Source organism: Triticum urartu, chromosome 5 (assembly GCF_003073215.2).
Source record: "Triticum urartu cultivar G1812 chromosome 5, Tu2.1, whole genome shotgun sequence".
Lineage (NCBI taxonomy): Eukaryota > Viridiplantae > Streptophyta > Magnoliopsida > Poales > Poaceae > Triticum > Triticum urartu.
In genome coordinates, this window is record NC_053026.1 from 481962842 (window position 1) to 481985989 (window position 23148).

Below are 23148 nucleotides of genomic sequence, written 5' to 3' on the forward strand. Positions count from 1 at the left end.
CTTTACAGAACTTGACTTAGGGCATTTAGTATGCACCTGATATATATAGAGGGAATACTTTTATCAATTAGGGGTAGTGATTGGCTGATATGTGATATGATAACTACGTAGTGCATGCTTAAGAGTCCAAACAAACTTAGAACTGAAAACTGGTTCAGGAGAGCAAGTAGGGGGAAGCTTCTCAGAAAGCTATCAAAATATCGACACCTTCAGATGGTTAATGAATGATGCTGATGTGTAGTACGCTCATTGGCTGGTTTAGTCTAGAATGCAAGATAATCTTGGAATATTTGTCATGCAGGACGAGCCACATCCACTTGAATAGAGCAGGACAAACTTCACGGACCAACTCCAAGGTCGATGCTGATCTCTCGTGTAGTCCACTCCACGCAAAATATTGGCCATTTAGGACCAACCACCCATTCCCCATGGATAAGGTCAGGCTGCATTATTCTGCAGCCAGCTGAAAGGATCGAAAGGATCGCACTCTAGAAACCACGGTACCAACTTAATTAAGACGGTTTTCTCCTGTATATCGCTGCTCAAAATGAATCCTCCTTTGCTTTCAAAATGGCTTTGAGTGTAACATCCATGCTAAGAGGTGTTCAAAAGAACAAGCACCTTCTTAGAAGGGTTGGAACTTCACTAACTTGCACATACTATCTGAATGTTAAAGACACTGTTTGGAAGAAACCACCAGAACACTTCCTGAAGCGAAATTTTAATGCGGTTGATCAAAACACAGGTGCTCTAGCTAGGAGTGGTCTTAAGAGATCACGCAGGTCAGTTTATGGCTGCTAATGGCCGAAGCCCTTGCTATGCAGACACGACTCTCTCTCTCTCTCTCTCTCTCTCTCTCTCTCTCTCTCTCTCTCTCTCTCTCTCTCTCTCTCTCTCTTGCAGTTCATATGGGAGGCAGTAAGGTGAAGGCCGAGTCAGATTCTACAGAAGTAATTGAAGCTTGCAAAAGAGACTGTCTACATGGACTGCTAGTCTGGTAAATGTAATAGGGAAGGCTATTTTTTATCATTGTCATAGAAATGATAATAGAATAGCTCATATGATTGCCAGGTATTGTTTTGAGAACAGGATTGATTGTAATTCGGTCAATGAGCCCCTGATTTTACCTTGAGCGACTTCCTTAAGGCTGCAACTTTTGTTAATTTTCAATAAAGGTTGCCATGATGGCCTTTCCTCATGGGAAAAAAACTTACACATGCTATTTCACGGTTATAGTGAACCAAAGGAAGCGAAATACTTTTCAACTCGTCAATAATGGACTGCTTATGCGTCACAGTCGTTGACTGGTCGCCAACGTGACACATGGGGTTCCAGTGAACAAATATCTAGTTGTGTGGAGGTAACTCATCTAACGGAATACAATGGCCGACTAAAGCCAAAGCCACAATTCTGTACTCACAGATCATACAGAAATCCATAGACATGCATGTAGTTCACGGAGGAGTTTGAGAGAGGGAAACCGGAGAGTGCAATTAATGGCGGAGTTAGCGACCAGTGTTGCAGCAGGGGTGATATGCTCCCTCCTTGAGAAGCTTGGTTCTCTTGCAGCGGCAGAGTATGCAATGTTCAGCAGTGACCGCAGACAGGTGGAATTACTGGTGGATGAGCTCAGCTCTATGAAGGCTGTTCTTGAGAAGTTGGCATACATGGAGAACCTTGATCCATTAACCAGGCAATGGAGGGACCAGGTCAGGGAGTTGACCTACGATACCGAGGATTCTATCGTCAGCTCCATGCTCCAGGATCGCCAAGATGGAGCTAAGGATTGGTTCATTTGGAAGATTTTTCCGTTTTTCAAAGATCTCAGAGAGGGATATAGTTTATCCAAACAGATCAATCAAATCAAGGCCGCTGTAATAGAGCTCAGCGCTCGACGAGAGCGGCTCAGAGTTGACGAAGTCATCTCTACATCTTCTCATGTGTCCATTGATCCCCGACTGCACGTGCTCTATAAGGATGCTGCCGGTCTTGTCGGAATAGATGGACAAAAGGATAAGCTCATTGGAATGCTAAAGGATGGTGACCAGCACCTAAAGGTAGTGTCAGTTGTGGGATTTGGAGGATTAGGCAAGACTACACTTGCCAATTTAGTATACGATGCTTCACCTACACTTCAACACCATGAACACCGATTTGACTGTCGAGCATTTCTGTCGGTCTCCCAAAGACCTGATATCAATGGGGTTTTTTGTATCCTGCTCAGAATGTTTGGAGGGAGTATAACACCATCGGATAATATTAATGTTCAACTCCTTGTCAGCATGCTCAACAAGCATCTGCAACATAAAAGGTATCCTCTTTATTGTATTGTTTTTACGGTTTATTATTTCTCAACTGAATCTATATTGGCTACTATAAACATCACATCGCAGATTCTATTAAAATATTATAAAGCTGTTATATTTGAGTTTTTTATTCTTTAATTAGCTGTCCAAATTGAGAACATAGAGATGCTCTGTTGGCAAGGTGCACCCACCAGCCTCTTCTATTAAAAAATGAGTCCTGGCTGCTCTCTTTTTTTCTAGTTAGCTATTAAATTGACGTTATGATGTAGAACAGTATTGGTTTATTTCTAGATACCACCAAACGTATTTGATTATGTAATGTTAGTGATAATAGTATCAAATCCCCTCCAAATTTATTTTGTATTATGTGCATCCCTGCAACACATTTCGCAATTCCCATGTGTGGGTATTCCATTAGAGGAGGTGATAGAAAGTAATGGAACTTCAAGTCAATGGTAATATTATTATGGCCGCACTGGTGAACTACTCAAAGCCTGGTTTGAGCAATACTGCCAAGTGCCACTGGAGACAGAGGCTGGTCCAAAGTCAGATCCATCTTAAGTTCATTGCCCTTCTGATTTTAGTTCAGAACGAGGTTTAATTATATTGTTTTGCCAGTAGACTAATACAATATTTTACAGGTACTTTATCGTAATTGATGATTTGTGGAATGAATCGGACTGGCATACTATCAGATGTGCTTTCCCAGACAACAATTCCGGAAGTAGATTAATCGTAACTACACGAATTGATAGTGTGGCTTTGGATTGCTGCTCTAATCGGCGTGAATACGTTTATCCAATGAAACCTCTTGAAGAAGAGTACTCAAGAAGACTTTTTCTTACAAGAATATTTGGCTCTGAAGATGCTTGTCCTGAATACTTAAAAGAAGCTTCAGCTGAGATATTAAGAAAATGTGGTGGTCTACCCCTAGCAATCAATGTTGTATCAGGTTTTTTGGCCAGTAAGAAGACACCGGAACGAAAGGAGCACTGGGACAGGGTGCAGAGTTCATTGGGCACCATCGACAGAGAGTTCGAACCAATGAAACAGATGTCACAAATCTTAAACCTGAGCTACATGCATCTTCCTCATCATTTGAGGGCATGCTTCCTTCATCTTGGTATATATCCAGAGGATCGGGAAATCATGACGGATGATTTGGTGAAGCAATGGGTTGCTGAAGATTTTGTGCCTTGTAGCCCACATAGGCGAGATCGAGAGGATGTTGCAAAGGACTATTTCAATGAGTTAGTCAATAGGAGCATCCTCCAACCTGTAGATATAGACTACAAGGATGAGGTGCTGTCATGTCGATTGCATGACATGATGCTCGAGTTCATCTTGAATAAATCCGCAGATGAGAATTTCATTACTGTAATGGATAGATTTGGGGTCCGAAGTGGAGGCACCAGTAAGATCCGTCGGCTCTCTTTGCAATCTGACCAAGAGAATCGTGTCCCGGTACCAGAAGCAATTATTCTGACACAAGTTCGATCGCTTGCAACATTTGGTGCTTGTATTGACGGAGTATTTTCGAGGCTGAAGTTTATTCGAGTCCTAGTGGTTGACAGATGTCGTATGACTCTGGACGACATGGTTGGAGTTTGCCTGCTGCTCCAACTGAGATACCTGAAGATTGCCTTTGATATGTTGGATGATGAGTTTGATCTAGTAGTACCTCCTGAAATTCTGAATCTACGGTCTCTGGAAACGCTGGATATAACAGATGTCCAGGATGCTACCCTTACAGAAAGAATAGCTGACTTGTCCAGCTTGCGGCATCTGCTTCTCCCACTAGAGGTAGTCTTGCCTGATGACATAGGCCGTATGAAGTCCCTGCGTACCATACGCAAGTTTGATATGTCTAAGAACTCAGTAGCCTGTATAAACGGCCTCGGGGAGCTGACCAATCTCAGAGATCTTCAAGTCCGTTTTGATGACACTTGGAACTCTGACCAGAAAAAGGTAGCTCTATGCTCTGCTCTCCAAAAGCTTGCTGGTGAAAACCTTAAACATCTAGCTATCATTTCGGAAGATGTGTGCGGTGATCAATGCCTACCAATGTGTCATCAGCTGAATTATCTGCATTCCTTAACAGGAAATCTAGAGACACTCCGTCTAGAAGATCGCATGCCCACTATTCCAAACTGGATTGGTCAACTTGGTAATCTGTATGACATAAATCTTGCTGGAATCGAGAGGTTGAATCCGCAAGCTATTGATATCCTTGCAAAGTTGCCTGCCCTTCTCTACCTCAAGATGTATATTTTGATATTCATCGCTGAAACAATTGTCATCCGTGGTGGGAGTGGGAGCGGGACTGCTTTCCCAGCACTCAAGTATTTCGACCTCATTTGTTCGCCACCATGGGTGTCTTTTGAGCAAGGGGCAATGCCCAAGCTCCAGAGACTCGAAATAGAATTTGATGCGGACAGATGGGAGGAACATGGAAGAGCGCCTGCAGGCATCCACAACCTGGGTGTGCTGCAGGTACTGTCGGTACAGCTGATGTTCAGTGGTGCGGAGTCTGACAAGGAAGCTGCTAAATCTGCGCTGCGTGCTGCAATCCACGGACATCCACGTGACCCTCGTGTTGACATCAGCCAAAGAAATTTTTCAGGACCTTTCTCTATTCATACGGAGGAGCAATATAATATGGAATTCATTTGACCTCTCATCGATGATACGGACATCTCTGACTGAGCACAAATAGCGGTACGGCTTATTTCTTCCTCCTAGTTACCTCCCATGGCAGCTGTAAATCTCGTTTATCTGGTAGGAACAATCTGGAAGCTAGGTATTGGTACAACAGATTGATTACACCCATTGTTAGCGTACTATACTAGTATCTTTAACAGAAAATTTCTAGTGCCACATATTTCCATTCTACAATTAATCTTTTATAACATGGCCATCAAAACTCCGATAATCGTGCATATTGCAATGTTTTTAAAACCTCACCGTGTTACGACATTTCACTATGTACTTCGTGTTTTCGGTTTAATCTTTAGTGCATCAGTAGTTAATCACAGTATTATACCTTCCTGCCACGCCCTTGCAGTTGTACAGAAATCTCTCCGTGATGGGAAATCCTGTGTATCACATCCAGCTAGGCCACCTAGCTCGATTTAGCCAGATGAGTAAGCCACTCCAATTCACCCGAAAAAATCTTGATCCCTTCAGAGACAATGTTGTTATAAGCTCATCGATGAAGCCAGCTAGGAACAGATTAGTAGCAAAAGGATATGAGGCTAGAACATATTATACTACTGAATTGCAATAGCTTTTTTTTGTTAGCATGCTATGTTTGTTTACAATGATCACAATTCTCATATTAATTTTCACTTTGTAGGTCAGTAAAATTATGTGCAACATTGCCCCGGCTCCCGTGTGTATTTGTTTCCCATCCTTAAATCCTAGGTAGCTAAATATATAAAAGATATGAAACAGCTGGAAAAACAAAAAATAGAAAAAGATGTGTATGTGTATGCATTATATATGTTGTTCCTTCAAGATCAAAAGACAAAAAAAAGGAAATCAAAAAGTAAAAGCACAAAAAAATTAGGAAAAGGGTATGTGTGTATATGTGCTACTATTTCAGTATCTTTTTCAAAAGGTGAAAATGGCATCAAAACAACAATAGGAAAAACACCAAGAAATTTAAAAAATATATATTTCTAAATGTAGTGTGTTCTTGTTTTTCTAGGTGTGTAAGTAGGAGTAGGTAACTCCGCCTATGTCATCTTGAATGCATAGCTGGTCCCAAGCCCAGAAAAAGGAGGAGGGAGTACTCATGGTTGTTTTATAGAGCAACTAAGACTGAGCTGCGCCCCTGGCTATCTCTGAAGCTTTTCTCACTTGTTTCTGTTCGTCATAACAGAGAAAGTCGTTTTTATCCCAACTATTTGTTTGGCCATGCTAAATAAAAGTTCTTCCAAAATAGTTCTTACATAAGCTCTCAGCTGATCAATGGCTGGGAGTTCTGCTTGGCATTTTCTGAGCAAGTCATAAATTTATGTCACCCAAATCTATGCCCCAGCCTGCTTTATTATGTCATAACCATTTCAAAGGGCTAACAAACCTTATGTCTTTTTAAATGGAATAAGAAATGTCTACTACTTCAGTTACATACTCATATATCAAGCTTTCAAAGTATATCTATTTTTCAGGTCTGACGGATTCAAGCAACTGAGAGCATGTCATTCTTTTAAGTTAAAGTTAAATAGCTTAATCTTACATCAGATTTACATGGGGCTTAGGGTTTAGAACAGACTTACAGTTAGATAGTAATCCGTGAAAACAGAGTAACCAGAGTTTTTCACATGATCAGGCGTTCCAAATTTGACAGAAGAAAGGGAGAGACTCCTACAAGGCAGCAAGCAAAACATGCAGATTCAGACACAGATACTTAGTAAACATTGAGATTGCATCAGATTAGAAACATCATGCCCTTGCACCCCTTAACATAGTAGCACTGAGACATTCTATTCACATTGAGAACGCAATATCCAGCTCTGTTTCTCCATAGCCAAGCTCCCAGTTCGTAGTTTTGCCTCCTGATCACACCCCTTCAGGTTGTCACACCGAGACACACTTTTATAGAACTTCCAAATTACAAGTGGAACTCTGTTTCAAAGAAAGGGAGTTTGTCACATTTGAACAAAATGCAAACATTCATAACAAATCATAGAACACATAGATCAAAAGAGAAATTCAACTGGGCAGCAACTACTGCTTAACCATTATCTCTTACTACAATTCCAGTAGCAGCGGCAAATAAGTGATGTAAATAGACGGAATTCAAGATAAAGCATCTGCTGCAACATAGTAACAATATAAACGGGATAACTAAAGGAACATGCTGACAGCACCATATTGTTGTATCTTTAATCATGCTTAATCTCTTTGTAATCCTATCAGTCGCACGTTCCTCCGCTCGTCGCCGCTGCCCGCCCTCCCTCCCTCCCGCTATTATTGGACGGCGCATATGAGACTGGATGCTTGTTATGAAAAGTGAGTAGAAACACAGAGCTATCAGATCCAAATACAGTGCCTGATAACAAACGGTCAACCATAACCCCAATCTTGGCAGCGAGAACAACATGTTCTTGCCCTTTGCTTCTAGTCTACCCCTGGCTACTATATATGTCTTGACCTCACATTCTCACACAGACCCAACATCTATTGTCAATTAATCAGTGGCACGCACACTTCAGCCTTAACTGCACCATCAGGTATAAGTCAATTGATGCTGTAACTCACTTCTGGAAGTTCTGGCCCTGAACATTTCCTTGTTTTGCCATCGTGTTTGCAGGGTGATCCCTTTCCTATAGCCAATGAAGCAGCCGATTCATCTGCAATAACAGAACAGGATCAGGCATTTTGCCGGCATACACCTAGGACTTGAAAAAACAATGCGCTTCAGGTAATAAGAAAAAAACTTTAACTGAGCATTTGGTAGTTTCTGCATCGCGCAGCGTTGCAATTCCTCACAAGTTTGGACAAATCTGTACAAACTCTAGTATATTGTGAAAGAATCGTTTAGTCCTTTCACCGGTACACAAAAGATATCCAGCCCAACAGAACACTACGGCCAGTGATATCCATCTCCTCTCCGAACAGCCATTGCTCCAGTCACTCGATCTACCAACTCACAATGGCAGAGGAACGGGTGGGTTCTTGGCTGGATCCAGGGGGAACACCGCACGGGATTGGAACTAACAGCAGGCGAATTTTCGACTCCAGCCCTACAGATGAACGCCGCGGGGTTAAATTTTCGGGTGTGGATTTTCGCGACGGGCATAGCGGCTTACCGTCGATCTGAATTTCGCAAGGCCGCCGCTCCATGGTCCGGCCGTCGTCGACACCTCTCTGTCTGCAGCTGAAAGCCCGCAACAAGAGGCGCGTACCCCTCCAGCTTGCAGTTCAGTTTCGCTTTAACGCAGAGAAGACGAGGCGGCGAGGGGACGGGAGGCGCGTCGGCGCCGCCTGCTGCCGGACGAAAAGCAGAGCAGCACTCCGCGGTAGATGGAGCGCGGGGTTTGTTTTGTTACACTTGCTTTTTTCTGCAGCAAAAATGCCAGATTACCGATAGAATCGGCAGGTTTTTTTTTTTGGTGATAGAATCGGCAGATGAGTCGTGCATGTTCGCAACCTCTCCAGCAACGAAACTCTGCTCAGCGCGAGGAGCTGGGTTTGAGCCACTCCTGTCATTGTGCTTCCGCTCCCTCCGCTTCGGAAGCTGCATTTGTGGAGCAGAGAGAATTCGAACAGGGTCGAAACCTACTGGTCTTTCCTCCGAAAATGCCTGCCTAGTAGTATGTCGCAATAAGAACCCAAATTTTTTTACTTGGTTCAATTATCATCTTTATTATGATTATCATGTTTTATCTACTATTTGTTTTCTAATAAATCTCATAAAAAACTCATATTTTGGGGAGGGGGGGATTGCTCGTATATTCAACCGTCTTTGCATCTATATTAGAATAAGGAAAACCCTTTGTAACGGACAAAATTGATTTCAACTTATTTTCACTAAATATAAAAATGTTTCAATAAAAGAAATTAAAACAATGGTGCCGTGTGTCTATGTGTCCCACGAGCAATTAGATGCATATTAGATCCACATCAGGCCGCTAGGTCTTGTTTCTCAAGATGAAACAATGAGCAAGGTGACCGCTATCAAACACCCGCCACTTTTTACTTGTACATCAAGCATCTCGAAATCGCGGTTCGATGTACAACAGTACAAGTAAAAATTGACGGGCCGGAGTGGAAAGATGAAACAACATGCCACTCCCTCACCATTTCAACTTGAGAAACAAGATCTATACCCACTGCTGACAGTCAAATACCAGCTAGCATTAGTAACGCTCTCAAGATGTTTATGGATCTGAATGTTGTCTTTCCTCCACGTTGATGTGGGTAAGAGACTAAGCTCTGATCCATCCGCCGCCATCTAGCAGAATGACATGACACCGGTTGCAGGGCTCCACAACATCTAGCTTGACCGTGGAGGGAACTTTCCCCTTGATGTATTTTTTGATTACCAAGACTGCTTTATCGGCTTCCCAGGGTCTAACCAAGTCGGAGCATCTGGTAGATCTGTCGCCAGAACACCTGAAACTACAATCCGTGGTGTCCAATGTAAGGCACTCCAGCGATACTGAGTTTTCAAGAATATGGGACACCAGCTCAACCATGCTCTTTGAAGAGCAGAACCTAGAGATCTTCACAGTCTGGAGCTTGTGATGGCAGTATCCTGACATCTGCCGAAGCTGTGAGGGATCTTCCAAAAGTAGTTCATCTGCGGGTCGTAGCCCTGTCAGTACCTGAAGATAAAAAATAGTTTAAATGCTAGAATCAATTAATCGTTCAACCATAGAGACTGTTTATGTTTGCAGGATGCATGAGTGCATTCAAAAATATTCGTAGGATCAACAGTGACTTACACACAGTTTGAACGTTTCCAAGGACGGAGCAGCATCAAGGAAATAAACCAGAGACAAATAATCATAGGCTACTGCAATAGAAATACTCAAGTACTTCAGGTGGAGGAACTTGCTAGGCGTGAACGCCATTGCTGTATTGGCTACCTGCATAAAGGTGGCACATGTTAATTAACATTTCAAGGTACCACTTTGTCTATGAAGTATGAAGAATGCTACTGAATAATCACAAAAGGTTTTAGAATATACCTCGTGACGTGAAAATATGCTAAGAGTTTCAAGATTCGGCGCACTGGATGGAAACTCTTCACATGCATAACGGAGGACGTTGTTACACAGAACATCTAGGTTCTTCAGTCGCAGTGAATCTCCAAGTGAGATCTCTATACGGTCACCTAAAAAGTCAAAACTACAAATATTTGGAGCTTCGTTCTTTATCATTCGCAGTTTGTGGCATACCGACACCTGCAGGTAGCTGAGCCGCTGCAGCTCGAAAGGTATCTCCAAGCAAGTTATCTTGGAGCATCTCCTGAGTTTCAACTGCTCCAAAGCAACACAGCTGGAGAAAAGGTACCCTAACTCATCCCCCGTAACTGCCACACGATCGAAATGCAACACTGTCAGGCTCCTCATGCAAACAAGACTGACTGTGGGATGGAAGCCACAGTCAACAAGGTGAAGATGCTGGATCGTGATTCCGTTCCCATCAGATAGGATTGAGCATGGGAAGTTGAATGCTACATCACTCGCAGACAGAACGACAAGTTTTTCAGTGCCTGGTGTAACAGCTATCCGAAGCCACCTATGGAGATATGAATAGGCCTTGGGCTCGTGGTAACAGGAGAAATCTAGTTTGAGTGTCTTCACACCAATGCCTGAGTGATTTTCAAAAATGTGATTCACTGTGCTGGCGAGGACATGTCTCAACTGGAATAGTATTCCATGATCAAGTATGAGATTGGGATGGCATCTCCAGGAACGCAGAAAGGTACGAGACAAACAGGCAGCACGAGCAGCATCTCGGAGCGTCATTAAGGAATGTATATGACACCAAATGTCCTGCATGCACAAGAATGGGAGAAGAATTGAAACATTAGAACACACTCAAAAATTAACTCTGGACTATATAAATGTGGTGACAGTCCTATGATATATCTATTGCCAAGCATTACAAATTTCCAATACACATAGAAGGATATGTACATGAATATCTGCTGTAGCCAAATGGATCACAGTCTCACAGAGAAGGGAGGTATTGTGATTTTAGACAACATCCTCAAGGATATGGAAGGGAATCATGATGTCAAGTTTATCAAATGCAGTTACTTACTGAGGCAAATTAGGTCATAGTTACTGTCCTGATAAAAATGAAACTTGATGGATGTTGTAAGGTCTGATGACCAATCTAGAAATCTACCCTTGTAATTATAGCTCAGGGGCCGACTTGTGAAGAGATATAAGAATATATGTGAAGCTTTATGATGCATGCTTGCAAAAGAAGGTGACCCACGGTAACCGACAAACGCCTGTCTCAAAACTACTTAATAATGTGATAACAAGGGGTCGATTTCTGCCGGAGAGTTGAATCTGGGAACAGAGATAGTAGTTGGAACAGAAGACAAGCAGCAATGTATGAATTGCAGCGCTAAAACAATCATGTCTTATTTAGGTAGCCAGCATATATCCACCAATCTGTGCAGTGGGGGTCTTTCATTACTCGCGTTTGATGCTGTACCTCTGGAAGCTCTGGCCCTGAATATTCCCCTCCTGTGCCATCACGAGAATTATCCTCTTGTTGGCAGACCGATCCGTTTCCTATAGCCAGTGATGAAGCAGCCGATCCATCTGTAGCACAAAATAGTTGTGGTTACTAGTACAGGCAATAGCACAAACACATATCAAGCATAAGAAGAGAAAGAAGAAGAAAACTTCGACTCGATTCTTCCTAATTTCCGACGGTTCCATCCCCGAACTCACAACGGGCGAGGAAGGGGCGTGGGCTCTTCGCTGGATCCAGCCGTCGGCTTACCGTCGATCTGGGCTTCGGGGAGACGCTGCTCCGGCTGCCGCTCCATGCTCCGACCGTCGGCGCCTCTCTTGTCTGCCCGTCGCGTCAAAACCCGCAACGCGATCTAGGCGCGCGCCCTCGAACCTCAGTCCAGTCGCAGATAAGACGAGGCGCGAGGGGACGGGTTTGATGTTTTTTTCTTTCTTAATTAGAAATTAACAGGAGAGGGATCCCGAAACTTTATATTTACTGTCCGCGGGTTGCAACAGAGGTAAACATTTCATAGTATGGTACCTCATGATTACCTTCCCTCTAAATAATTGTTTATTAAATCACGCCCGTGATTAAGCTACCAAAACAAAACTTGGATTTTATTCAATAATCAGTTATTTGGTAAGAACTTATTACCTTGTCAAACAAAACATAATTTTATTTGGTAAATCAATAAAAGACGAGAGAGAATGGAAAATGTTAGATGAAGAACGAGATGGACGACAGAACCCTGCGTTCTTTTTAAATATATATACTAGACAATTGCCCATGCATTGCAACGGAATAATAAACAGTTTAGTAGATTAGCCCGTGAATGTACATCTATTATTATATTGATTGATGCGCTAAAATCTTAGCAGGTTTTTCTATGCAGTCGTTATAATTTTTAACTGTCATTTTATTGTTATGCACTTACTTGGTAAGAATTTAATGATTTATCAAACAAAATATGTTTTTATTTTGTTAAGTTAATAAAACATGAGACAATTGATTCTATTTTAGAGAGAATAAATGGGTGAAAAATCTGAGATGGTAGGGAAAAAATCAAATAGGAAAAGGAAAGGGTGGGACGTATATAAGAAAAGTGGACGAGACTTGCCTGCTTCCCCGGTGTGCGCCCATCCGTGCTCCCGCATACGTGGCATGATTAGATTGGAACAAAATAAAGCCCGGCCCCACTCCTTAAAATCAGGGGGTGAGATGATTAGATTAGAAAGAAAAAAGAGAAAAAGACAGCCGTAGGATGAAGTGGGAGCACGGACGGGAGTATGGAGAAGGAGCAGGCAAGCCGGATCCAAGAAAAATTGGATGAAGGAGAGGTGAAATGAGAACCTTACATTCTTTTTTAAGTAGTAGAGATAAATAAATAGGAGAGAAGACTAATAATCGTGCACGTGTCACATATGTCCAATTCATCTTCCATTCTGATTACTCTTTTCATTCACAACATAGATGTTGCCCAAGGTTTGTCACTTTGCATCGAATGCGGACTTACACCGACACCCTCAATTTATCCACTCAAAGGATGTGCCCCGCCATTGTGTTTCCGGTTTCAGTAAATCGACTTCATTTGTACATTGTAAATTGACATCTAAAAGGGAATGGAGGCAGGGTATGTCTGCTAGACTATTGCACACTTTTGCCTGATGCAGAGTTGCAGGCAGTCGTTGACCTTTGACAGTGGTAATCTCAAATAACTGATAGATGTTCATGTCCTCTAGGATTGATTAATGTTTCATGTCCACTAAAAAATACATCCCTTGAGAAGTGTCTGTAATCAACTATTTATAATATACTGGTTGTCAGCTGAAACTCAACAGGAAAAACATTGCCAGTGTTGTTATGCAAGGACTTGTGGAAGGACTTACGGCTGCACACATCTTTTTTGGGCACCAAACCTTGAACTTATGGATTAGCAAACAGTTTTCGTTTCAGTTAACAGTGTTAAACTTGTAGCATGCCCAAGTGTCGATTCATACTATGCAGGATGACGTCTTGATACAAATTTTTTTTCGACAAAGATGTGTATGCAGGAGTAATTCAGTAGATGAAGTGTTTTATTTCAGAAGATCCCCAGTAATTTCATTCCATTGTCCTACTTTGCATAGCATTAACCTCGCTTGTTTCCTTTCGCAGGTTGGCTGCTCCATGCTGCAGCTGCTGTCTGGAAGAGTGCTGCTGCTGTTTCTTATGACATGCATGCTGGGAGCTCCTCGTGTCCGATGTTTTCGAAATTGGGTGTGCCACAGTATCTAGAGGATCTTATTACTTGTTATTATTGGTCGTGTCTTCTTTCTTCCCTTCTCTCCTCGTTCTTACTTCTGTTGAGTATTTACAAGTGTGATGACTACTCTCCAGCCCGAGGCCGACCTTTTGACAAAAGACTCTATTTTCTAACATTTGTAGAGGACAAATGTGGATGTCACCAGCAAGTCACATGGTCCAATTAATGGCCGGCTTTCACAGCACGTATCAGACTCTTGATCAAGTCTGGCCAACGGGTGGTGCTCTTTTCCACCAATACGGCACAGGAGCAATGTGGCCGCATCGCTGTGGTTAGTTTATCTCCAATATCACATAGAACAGCTGCAATGTGTGATATATCATACGTGTATATGTATATTCATTCTCGGTCTCTACCAAGATGATGTACAAAGGGGCAGGCCGCAGGGTGTTACTATTTATGTAGGAATTGGTCGTTGCCAAAGTTCACAACAAAGCGCTATCACTCAATTTGTGTTTCGGCAGGCATGCCAAACAGATGTGTTTGGCTGTTTGACTAGGAACAGGCTGCATGCATAGTTGGAACAGAAGCATACACTCTTTTCTCCTGTTATTTCTAGAAGCAGTTCACGATCTTTGCACGAGGTTCATAGCATTGTCATTTTTTTCCGATTAATCTCATCATGGTGAAAACATGTAACAGTAGGTCAACCAAACAGATATACAGCCCAATTCGCAGGGAAAAATAAACAGATATACAGCCTGACAACCATAATCGACCTTGATACTAAAGCCAAGCCCAAATTACAAAGTTTGTGTCCCCTTTGCATGTAGGAATGGGAACCATTGAACTGCACACGCCTAATTTCATGCTCTGTCCAAAATCCATATGACATACTGCATCGACAAGTGTGTTCAGAACTGGCATCAGTTTTTGGTTTTCCCCGTTTTCACTTTTGTTCTTAACTTTTTAGATTTTTTAACCAACATTTTTTGTAACTAAATATTGTCAATAAACAAAGAAATTACACGCACACCTGACAACAACTCATCTTTCTTCGCTTTGTTTCCATTCATGTTGTATCACCGGCTAATGGCTATGAGTTATATGGGCCAGTGATCTCTCCGCCGAGGATGATATTGTGCAGAAACACATGAATACTGGGCACTACATGGCGGCCTCCGCTTATGCGGCTCAATTCTTAGGGAACTTTCTACTCTCCCAATACCATATGGTGTGGAAGTCTAGGTCCCCCCAAGGTCAAATTTTTCACTTGATTGGCTACCCAAGATAGGATCTGGACCGCCAAGAGACTAGCAAGCACGGATAGCCTAAGTATGATCTTTGTCCCCTATGAAACAAGTTCAGAAATTCGGGCCGCACCTCTTCTACAAATGCTGCTTCACCATTCGTCTTTGGAACCTAGTGAATGATTGGTTACACTTACTTGACTTCAATGCTTCGGCTTGGCACCTCGGATCCATCAAAGATTGGTGGACCAAACGATCCGACACCAACACACCCACTAGAGAGGCTATGGCATCTCTTACAATGTTAATGGATTGGACCATTTGGAATGAGAGGACATGGATGCTTATATACCATGGACATAGAGTTTTGGCTATGGCATCTCTTACAATGCCAACGATAATCTTACTCAATAACATTAAATGTGAGGCCAACTTTTAGGTATCCGTGAGCAAAAAAAATGGAACTATTATGCCGGGAGAGTGATGCTTATGTACCTTGGGTCTTGTAATACAAACTCTATCCTCTTCTCAATTTTATATGACGCAAGTCAAGTCTTATATGTAGTGTCCAAAATAACAAGGTTTGTACAGAGCACCTAAGGAAATAAAGCATGTTGTAGATGATGCAATGTATATGGAATTACAGATATACAGAATTTGTATTTGTCTCCATATTGAAACATGATAATGTCACACTGTAGCAGGAGGGCATAATGATTTTTTTTGCCAATGTGATATTTGATTTATCAATGCCATTAAGTCCATTGTTTATCAAAGTTACTAGTTGACATATTGTTTGTTTGCATGTCTTTGGAAGGCTGCATTTGTACATTGTAAATCGACATCTAAAGGAGAATGGAGGCAGAATATGTCTGCTAGACTACTGTGAACTTTTGCCTGATGCATAGTTGAAGATACTTGTCGTCCTTTTTTTTAGAACGTAGACGCTGGGAGCGTCCGGCCTTAAATTAATAAAGCCCACATCGGAACATTACAAGTTCAAGACAAAAGCCAGGGCTACGCGAGAAACAGGGATACTTGTCGACCTTGGACAATAGCGCTCTCGAATAATTGATACCTACATAGTATGATTGACACTTAGGCATCGTACAGGTTTAACACTGCTAATTGTACGGTATTATTTTGCATGAAAAAGAGAACACTCTTTTTTTGTTTGCGGGGGAAATGGAAAACTCTTTGCTAATCCGCAAGTTCAAGGTTTGATGCCCAAAATGATGTGTGCAGTCATTAGGCCTTCTATCGAAAAAGGCTTTCGCCCCGCTTTATAAATAAAGTAACCACCAAGCACAAAGTCTACAAGGAATCATCCGACACACACACACACACACACGCACACACACACAACGCCACCGCACTAAGGTCCAACACAAACGCACAAACACCACACACAACATAGGATCAGCTGTGGACACAACACAACAAGCTCAAACACCACAAGGGTGGCACAGACAACACACGGCTGCGGCGTCGTAGATGGAGAAGAGCTAATCTGGCTCAGGTGGTGGTGGGGGAAGCGGCGGTGCCATGCGGAGAGCCATTGCGCGAAGCTGGGTGGTGATGGAGGTGATGGCGTCTCTCTCCCTGGGGCGGCTAAGCGGCCGCCAAAGCTGCAAATAACCAGACCATTTGAACAAAGTATCAGTAGCGCGTCGAAGAGGTATACGCTGAATCACAAGCTTATTCCTAATAGTCCACAGCGTCCAGGCAAGCACACCGATAGTCAGCCATCTAATGTGGCGGGACGAGGGTGGCAGTGCCTGGAGTTCGGCGAAAAGATCGGGGAAGTTGTTATGGTCCCAACTACCACCAACAATCTCGCGGAAACAGCTCTAGAGGAACTGCGCGGACAAGCAGGTGAAGAAGATATGGTTCGAATCCTCTTCAGGCCCGCAGAGCGGGCAACGCCCATCGCCGGGGCCGTTGCGCTTCAGGATTTCCACCCCAGATGGGAGGCGGCCGCGAATCCATTGCCACAGGAATATCCTAATTTTCAAGGGGAGCCGGATCTCCCAGATGGCGGTAAGCGCCTCAGGGCTCGGAGTGGGGGCGATCGCCTTGTAGAGCGATGTAGTAGAGAAAACCCGGATGGCTCTAGACGCCATCTAGTGCTGTCATTGCCCGTCTCTAGCTCAAGTTCGTGTAGCGCAATGCAAGCGATCAAGTCATTCCAAGCCGCAGTCTCCCATCAGGCCTTCTACAAGTGCTTGCATCACAACACTGGCAATGTTTTTGCTTCTGGGTTTCAGCTAAGATGTCTTGATACAAATTTTTTTTGCAATGAAGATGCGTATGCAGGATGATGTCTTGATACAAATTTTCATGCAAAGAATATGCGTATGCAGGAGTAATTCAGTAGATGAAGCGTTTTATTTCAGAAGACCTCCGGTAATTTCATTCCATTGTCCTATTTTACATAGCATTAACCTCGCCGTGCTTCCTTTAGCAGGTTGGCTATGCTGAGTAAATAGGCAATTTTTTGACTAATTTAATCCATAGATAAATCATTAGCATGGCATTGACTGAATTAACGACATACTGACTCTGATCTAAACATGCACGTACTAAGCAAACAGTAGACACATCTACACATACTACTAATACGAATATAAACACGAGCGGGATAAACGTGTTATACCCTCCAGTAGGCCAAGCAGAAGCCGCGGCGGTAGTGGTAGCAGCGGCGTCCTCGGCGGCCTTCTTGTCGGCTTCAAGTTTCTCGACGGCGGCACGTTCGGCATCGGTGGACATGGTGACGATGAGGGCGACGCAGACGTAGAGGAAGTAGACGAACAGCGAGCAGTCACGTAGTCGCTTCCCAAAAACCTATTCGCCCCTCTCCCGTATAGGATCCGGAGAGGCGGGGTTTCGAAGACCTGCTCTCCGGTCGACCGTGTGCGTGGCGGACGGGATGGAGTCACCGGCGACAGCAGTAGAACGGCGGTGGGCGTGCGCGTGTAGAAGATGTGATCTGATCGTGGCGGCTAGGGTTAGGAGACACCGCGCACTTATATAGGTGCAGCCGCGGGCTCGAACCACGTCCGTGACATCCCATGATCCGACGTAACAGATCGTGGCCCAGCTGTCAGAAACTCTCTGTTAGTGACTGGCAAAAATAAGCGCGTAGGTGTGAGTTCGGCTCAGCTTATTCACGCAACCCACGGCGCGGCGAGGCGTGGCGTGGCGTGGCGTGGCGAGGCGGGCGGTGGAGGAGGAGTGCGCGAGGGGCTCTTCTATTCTCAAGCTCCAATAGCATGTGGAAGACAATCCCTTATAAAGAGGTCCAAAACCTTCTCCACTAGCAGGGTGGGACTAAACTTCCCACTACACCTAGTGCCAATAAACCCACATGGGCCCTTGAGATTTCCAAAAAATGCTAGATGGGCCTAAAGTCCACCCCAAATTTCAGCAATCCCCCAACAGATCTCGAGGACCCATTGTGTCCTCTGTTCCAATTGATGTTTCGATATACCGGTGTTTCAGTGAAGACCTGTTAAGGTTGAACTTCACCTAGAGCAAGAAGCTACACTCCTTCACAACTGAACAATGGACTAAGCCTTGAATTGTCAGTTTGACGTAGAGAAGCTTCACCACATGTCTTACTAGTACTAGGCTGCCGAAGACTGACCCCTCGGGTGGAGCATATAAGTCACACTCATGGCCTATTCATGAACTTGCTAGAGATCACCCTAATCTCATAGACTGACCAGGAGTCGGGCTCATATAGGTGTGTTTCTCCAAAGATCGCTCTGTAGGACAGCAATGTTGCTTATATAAGCTTTGGAACACATTAAAACAATAGTCATCTTACCATATAGTATTGAGAGTATTGCATCTCCAACGGAGTGGGTTAGTATAGTTACTCTCCTCAGTTTACCACTGGCTTGTTTTCCCAGGTCCTACTTCACGCGATCTCCGATCACATAGGCTAGGTTACCACCATGGCAACTTATGTGGGTCTCATACCCATCTCCCTCGATGCATTATCTATCCCAACACGTGATAGCCCTTTTGTAAAGGGATCTGCCAGATTCTTAGCCGTATGGACATACTCCAACACTATCACTCTAGAGTTTCTTAATTTTCTGACAGCTTTTAATCTCATTTTTATGTGTTTGTTGGACTTCATGTTGTCCTGCGAACTCTTCACCTTGGTGATGACAGTCTGATTGTCACAATTCATAAGGATAGCCGGAACCGGTTTATCAACCAATGGCAAGTCCATCAAAAGATCTCGAAGCCATCCTGCTTCGACACCAGATGTGTCTAATGCTGTTAATTCTGCTTCCATTGTCGATCCCGTTAAGATCATTTGCTTGCAAGACTTACAGGAAACATCGCCACCTCTAAGAGTAAACATATACCCAGTTGTGGCCTTCATCTCATTAGCATCAGAGATCCAATTCACATGACTATACCCTTCAAGTACCAATAGGTATCCCATATAGTGAAGTCTGTAGTTCATAGTACCCTTCAGATAGCGCATAACTCTCTCAATAGCATGCAAATGCACATCACCCGGGTTGGAAACAAACCGACTCAATTTGCTCATACCAAAGCGATGTCAGGCCCCGTTGCGCTCACTAGATACATGAGTGAACCAATGATTTGAGAATATCTCAGTTGATCCTTACACTACAAAAAAACACTTCTGTGATGATACGTGTTTGTCATAGTAGGTCACGTTTTCTGTCATGCATGTACATCCATGACAATTTTATGACAGAATCAAGATAGTCATACCTGTGCTGTCGTAGAAGTGTTCCATGACATTACCAAAATTATCATCACGGAAGTGTCCACTTTCATGACGATAAAATGTGCGTCATAGAAGTGCTTTCATCAAGCATGATCGACACGTGGCATCCACCGTAACGGCTCGCCGTTAAGCTATCGGGTCCGGTTTTGGATCCGATAACCCGTTAACAGTCCTGACCAATGGTGATTTTCCACGTGTAAAATTCACATTGGCCGGAGGAAACACGTGTCTGCTCCTTGGTGGGCCAGATGTCGCCCGTCCATTAGAGGAGACACGCCTATGATACGCCGACACATGGCAGGGCCCAATAGAGGCCCATATAGGTTAAAAAGATCGGCCTAGTTAAAGGCCCATAGTACCTACTTAGGTACTAGTGGGCCAGCCCAATAACGGCATGTTTAATAAAGGCCCATTTACGGCCAGAAGCCATATCTGGCTCGTTAATTGTTCGCCGAATATTTGGGCCCAATTACAGCCTAGTGAATTTCGGCCTGTTAGATGCCCGATGTAGGCATGGGCCCATTTCAGCCTGGTGTGTCTTTCGGCCTGGGAATGGCCCATGCTGCCCATGGGCCATATATGGTCCAACGCGACATCCGGCCCACTAACGTCCCGTGATAAAGGTGGCAAAAGTTCAACCCAACATGACTTTGGGCCTGTTAAAGGCATGTCGTATAATTCGGCCCGTTGATGCATGTACTAAGCTTTCGGCCTCTTAAAGGCCCACGATATCAGTGGGCCAACTAAGGCCCAAGATATGTTTTGGCCTGGTAACGGCCTATCATATAACTGGGCCAAAAAAGGCCCGGTCTACATTTCAGCCTGCTGAAGGCCCGTCGACGACTAGTGAAAATTGAGGCCCAACATGCATTTCGGCCTACTAAAGGCCCATGGTTTCTTCTGGGCCGTAACGGGCCAGTAGAATATTCAGCCTGTTAATGGCCCAACGCTACCTGGGCCAATCTAAGCGATGGGTCCACAAAAGGCCCAACTAAAATTTGGGTCGAATATAGGCCGAAGTAAGTTGTGGGCCTGGCGCAAAGTGTGAAGGCCCCAATGGCCATTCGGGCCCAAGAAAGATGCAGGCTGGCCCAATTGTGGCCCGCTAAAAACCAGGCCCGTTAGAGGCGAATGTTTCGGCCCGGTCGACTACATTAGAATTTTTCAGATCACGAATTATGGCAGTAACTAGTACTCCCTCCGTTCCAAATTACTCATCACAGAAATGAATGTATCTAGAACTAAAATACATCTAGATACATCCATACCTGTGACAAGTAATTCGAAACGGAGGGAGTAGCAATTAAAAACAAACCTACTCTATACAATAAAGAAATTACGGCATAGTAACTTAGAGTAAACCTACACTATACAATAAAGGATTTATGGTATATTACATCCACTGGGCATCGAAGTTCACCACTAGTGATCATAAAGCGCAACGAAGAAGAAGATTACAAAAACTGGCACCATTGCAGCGTAACAAAATAATACTGAACCGAGACCACTTCCAAGACAGTTCAAAAAAGGTTAGCCTTGCGCGGGAACTGCTGCGCAAGCTACTGAGCAAGGCTGTGAGACCGGCCTAGCATGTCGGTCATAGCTTCCAGGTGTAGTTGTTTAGCAATGAGGTTCTCATTGGTGTTCTCCGCAATCTTTCTTACAGATAGGCCATCAAATCGAAGTTGAGTTGCAGAATGCCTTTCTGCTAGAACTTGGGACTGAAGAAGTCGAACTAATTCAGACAGCGAATTTTGTGAGCTTGTCTGACTGCTAGTCTCAAGTAACTTGAACACTGCATCAAGACAAGACTTTGGGGTTGTCTCGCTATCTTGAAGATGTTTTGCCTTCTTTGATGCAATATATGTTGGGCTTGTCTCACATCCTTCAACAGACTTGTGCATGCCATCAGGCATATCACCCTGAAACAAGTAGAGAGATGACATGTTTTCCACATGTATAAACAAAGATGATAACTGTGCTGTCAATTCCATCCAATTTCAAATTAGAAAATAAAGAGTAAGTTCAAAATATCAACAGCATGATCTGCATTGTTCATAATGCGGGGAGCTTCACCACACTACTTGATTACCATCTCAACATAACAAGCATAGATGAAGGGCAAATAAAATCATTATATCTATTTTGGTTAATGTGCGTGGCATGTTGTTCATATCATCAGCCACATCAGTAAGATAAAACAGGAGATGACAAGGTGCAAACATGGGCTGCTTCACCACACACTGGATTATAGATCCACAAAAACAAGCATACATATAGGGAGTATTGAGTAATGTGCATGATATGAATAAGGAATTTGGTTTTACAAGTAAAACTTGGAACTTACGCTTTTTACGAATATGCATTTTGATAGAAACAACAAACTAAACAGCAGTAAACGATAGGGAGTATGAGCAAATTAAACAGCAGTTGAGGATGGAGGCTTTAGAAGGACTGACTTACATTAACAGTTAACACCAGCTTTATATTGCCCTTCTCCATGTCAAGGGAAGGATAAGTCAGGAATTTCAGCATAGAATCTTCTTCTTAAGCATTGCCTGTACTCTACATTTTGTAGAGAGTAATTATAGATATGATAATCCTGGAAGGGATAGAGGATAATGAAGAGAAGATGCAGATTCATGCTACATAATCAACTACCAATCCCTGGAGGTACAAGCGTTACAGGGAAAATGTACTGACAAGACCAACAGGCTACCCTTCTGCACTGGCATTGTCTGTGTATTCAACTTTTTGGTAAGATTAAATATAGATCTGATATATTTTAGTAAATGGTGGGCGAGGGAGATAAGATGCAGAATGCTACACAATGAACCAATCCATCTTCCCATAATAAAAGAGTGTTTTGAACACTGGTGTACTGTACAAAATGTTCTTATATTATGGGACAGAGGGAGTAGCTGTTAATGTAAGTATAGTGATAGATGACGTTCAGTCCTTACAAGAGGACTGCAGAGCTAAACCTCTTCAAAAGCATTGGGTTGATTCTAAATTTATATAAGAGTCCATACAGATTTTATAATGTCCACCAAATGGACGATAACGAGGCTAACATGTGCAGTGATGCTACATAATCAAACATCTATGAAACTAAGTATGATCATACAGGGCAAGAGGTACTCACAAGAGCAATGCAATGTGTAGTATAGTTGCAAGATTCTGTGGTCCCTTGAGAATGAGTGTTCTTCTGCTAACAGTTTTCGTACAAGTGAGACGTTAAGGCAAATGCAAAAATGTAATTCAAATTGTGATGTGATATCATAGACAGTATCTTACGCTGCAGACGAGACCAATGTGTAACAAGATTATTCCAGTCACTGTCGGATAAATGTAGCACCG

The 23148-nt window shown here is 43.3% G+C and overlaps 2 protein-coding genes across 3 annotated transcripts; one reads left to right on the forward strand and one right to left on the reverse strand.

Moving 5' to 3' along the window:
• The first annotated feature begins 1363 nt into the window (after positions 1-1363).
• Positions 1364-6575, forward strand: LOC125510008 (disease resistance protein RGA5-like). 2 transcript variants are annotated; one of them, XM_048675095.1, is made up of 3 exons: positions 1364-2311; positions 2948-5024; positions 5371-6574. In XM_048675095.1, the coding sequence occupies exons 1-2, from the start codon at positions 1497-1499 to the stop codon at positions 4977-4979; spliced, it is 2847 nt and encodes a 948-aa protein (XP_048531052.1). In that variant the 5' UTR covers positions 1364-1496; the 3' UTR covers positions 4980-5024; positions 5371-6574. The 2 variants fall into 2 exon arrangements, with proteins under 2 accessions (XP_048531052.1, XP_048531051.1); XM_048675094.1 differs by having other exon boundaries at positions 2948-6575.
• A 2524-nt stretch (positions 6576-9099) lies between these two features.
• LOC125510009 lies at positions 9100-12015 on the reverse strand. The gene is made up of 5 exons (XM_048675096.1): positions 11787-12015; positions 11493-11602; positions 10007-10816; positions 9761-9904; positions 9100-9640 (listed from the first exon to the last, which is right to left on the reverse strand). The coding sequence occupies exons 1-5, from the start codon at positions 11830-11832 to the stop codon at positions 9242-9244; spliced, it is 1509 nt and encodes a 502-aa protein (XP_048531053.1). The 5' UTR covers positions 11833-12015; the 3' UTR covers positions 9100-9241.
• Between the last annotated feature and the right edge of the window lie 11133 nt (positions 12016-23148).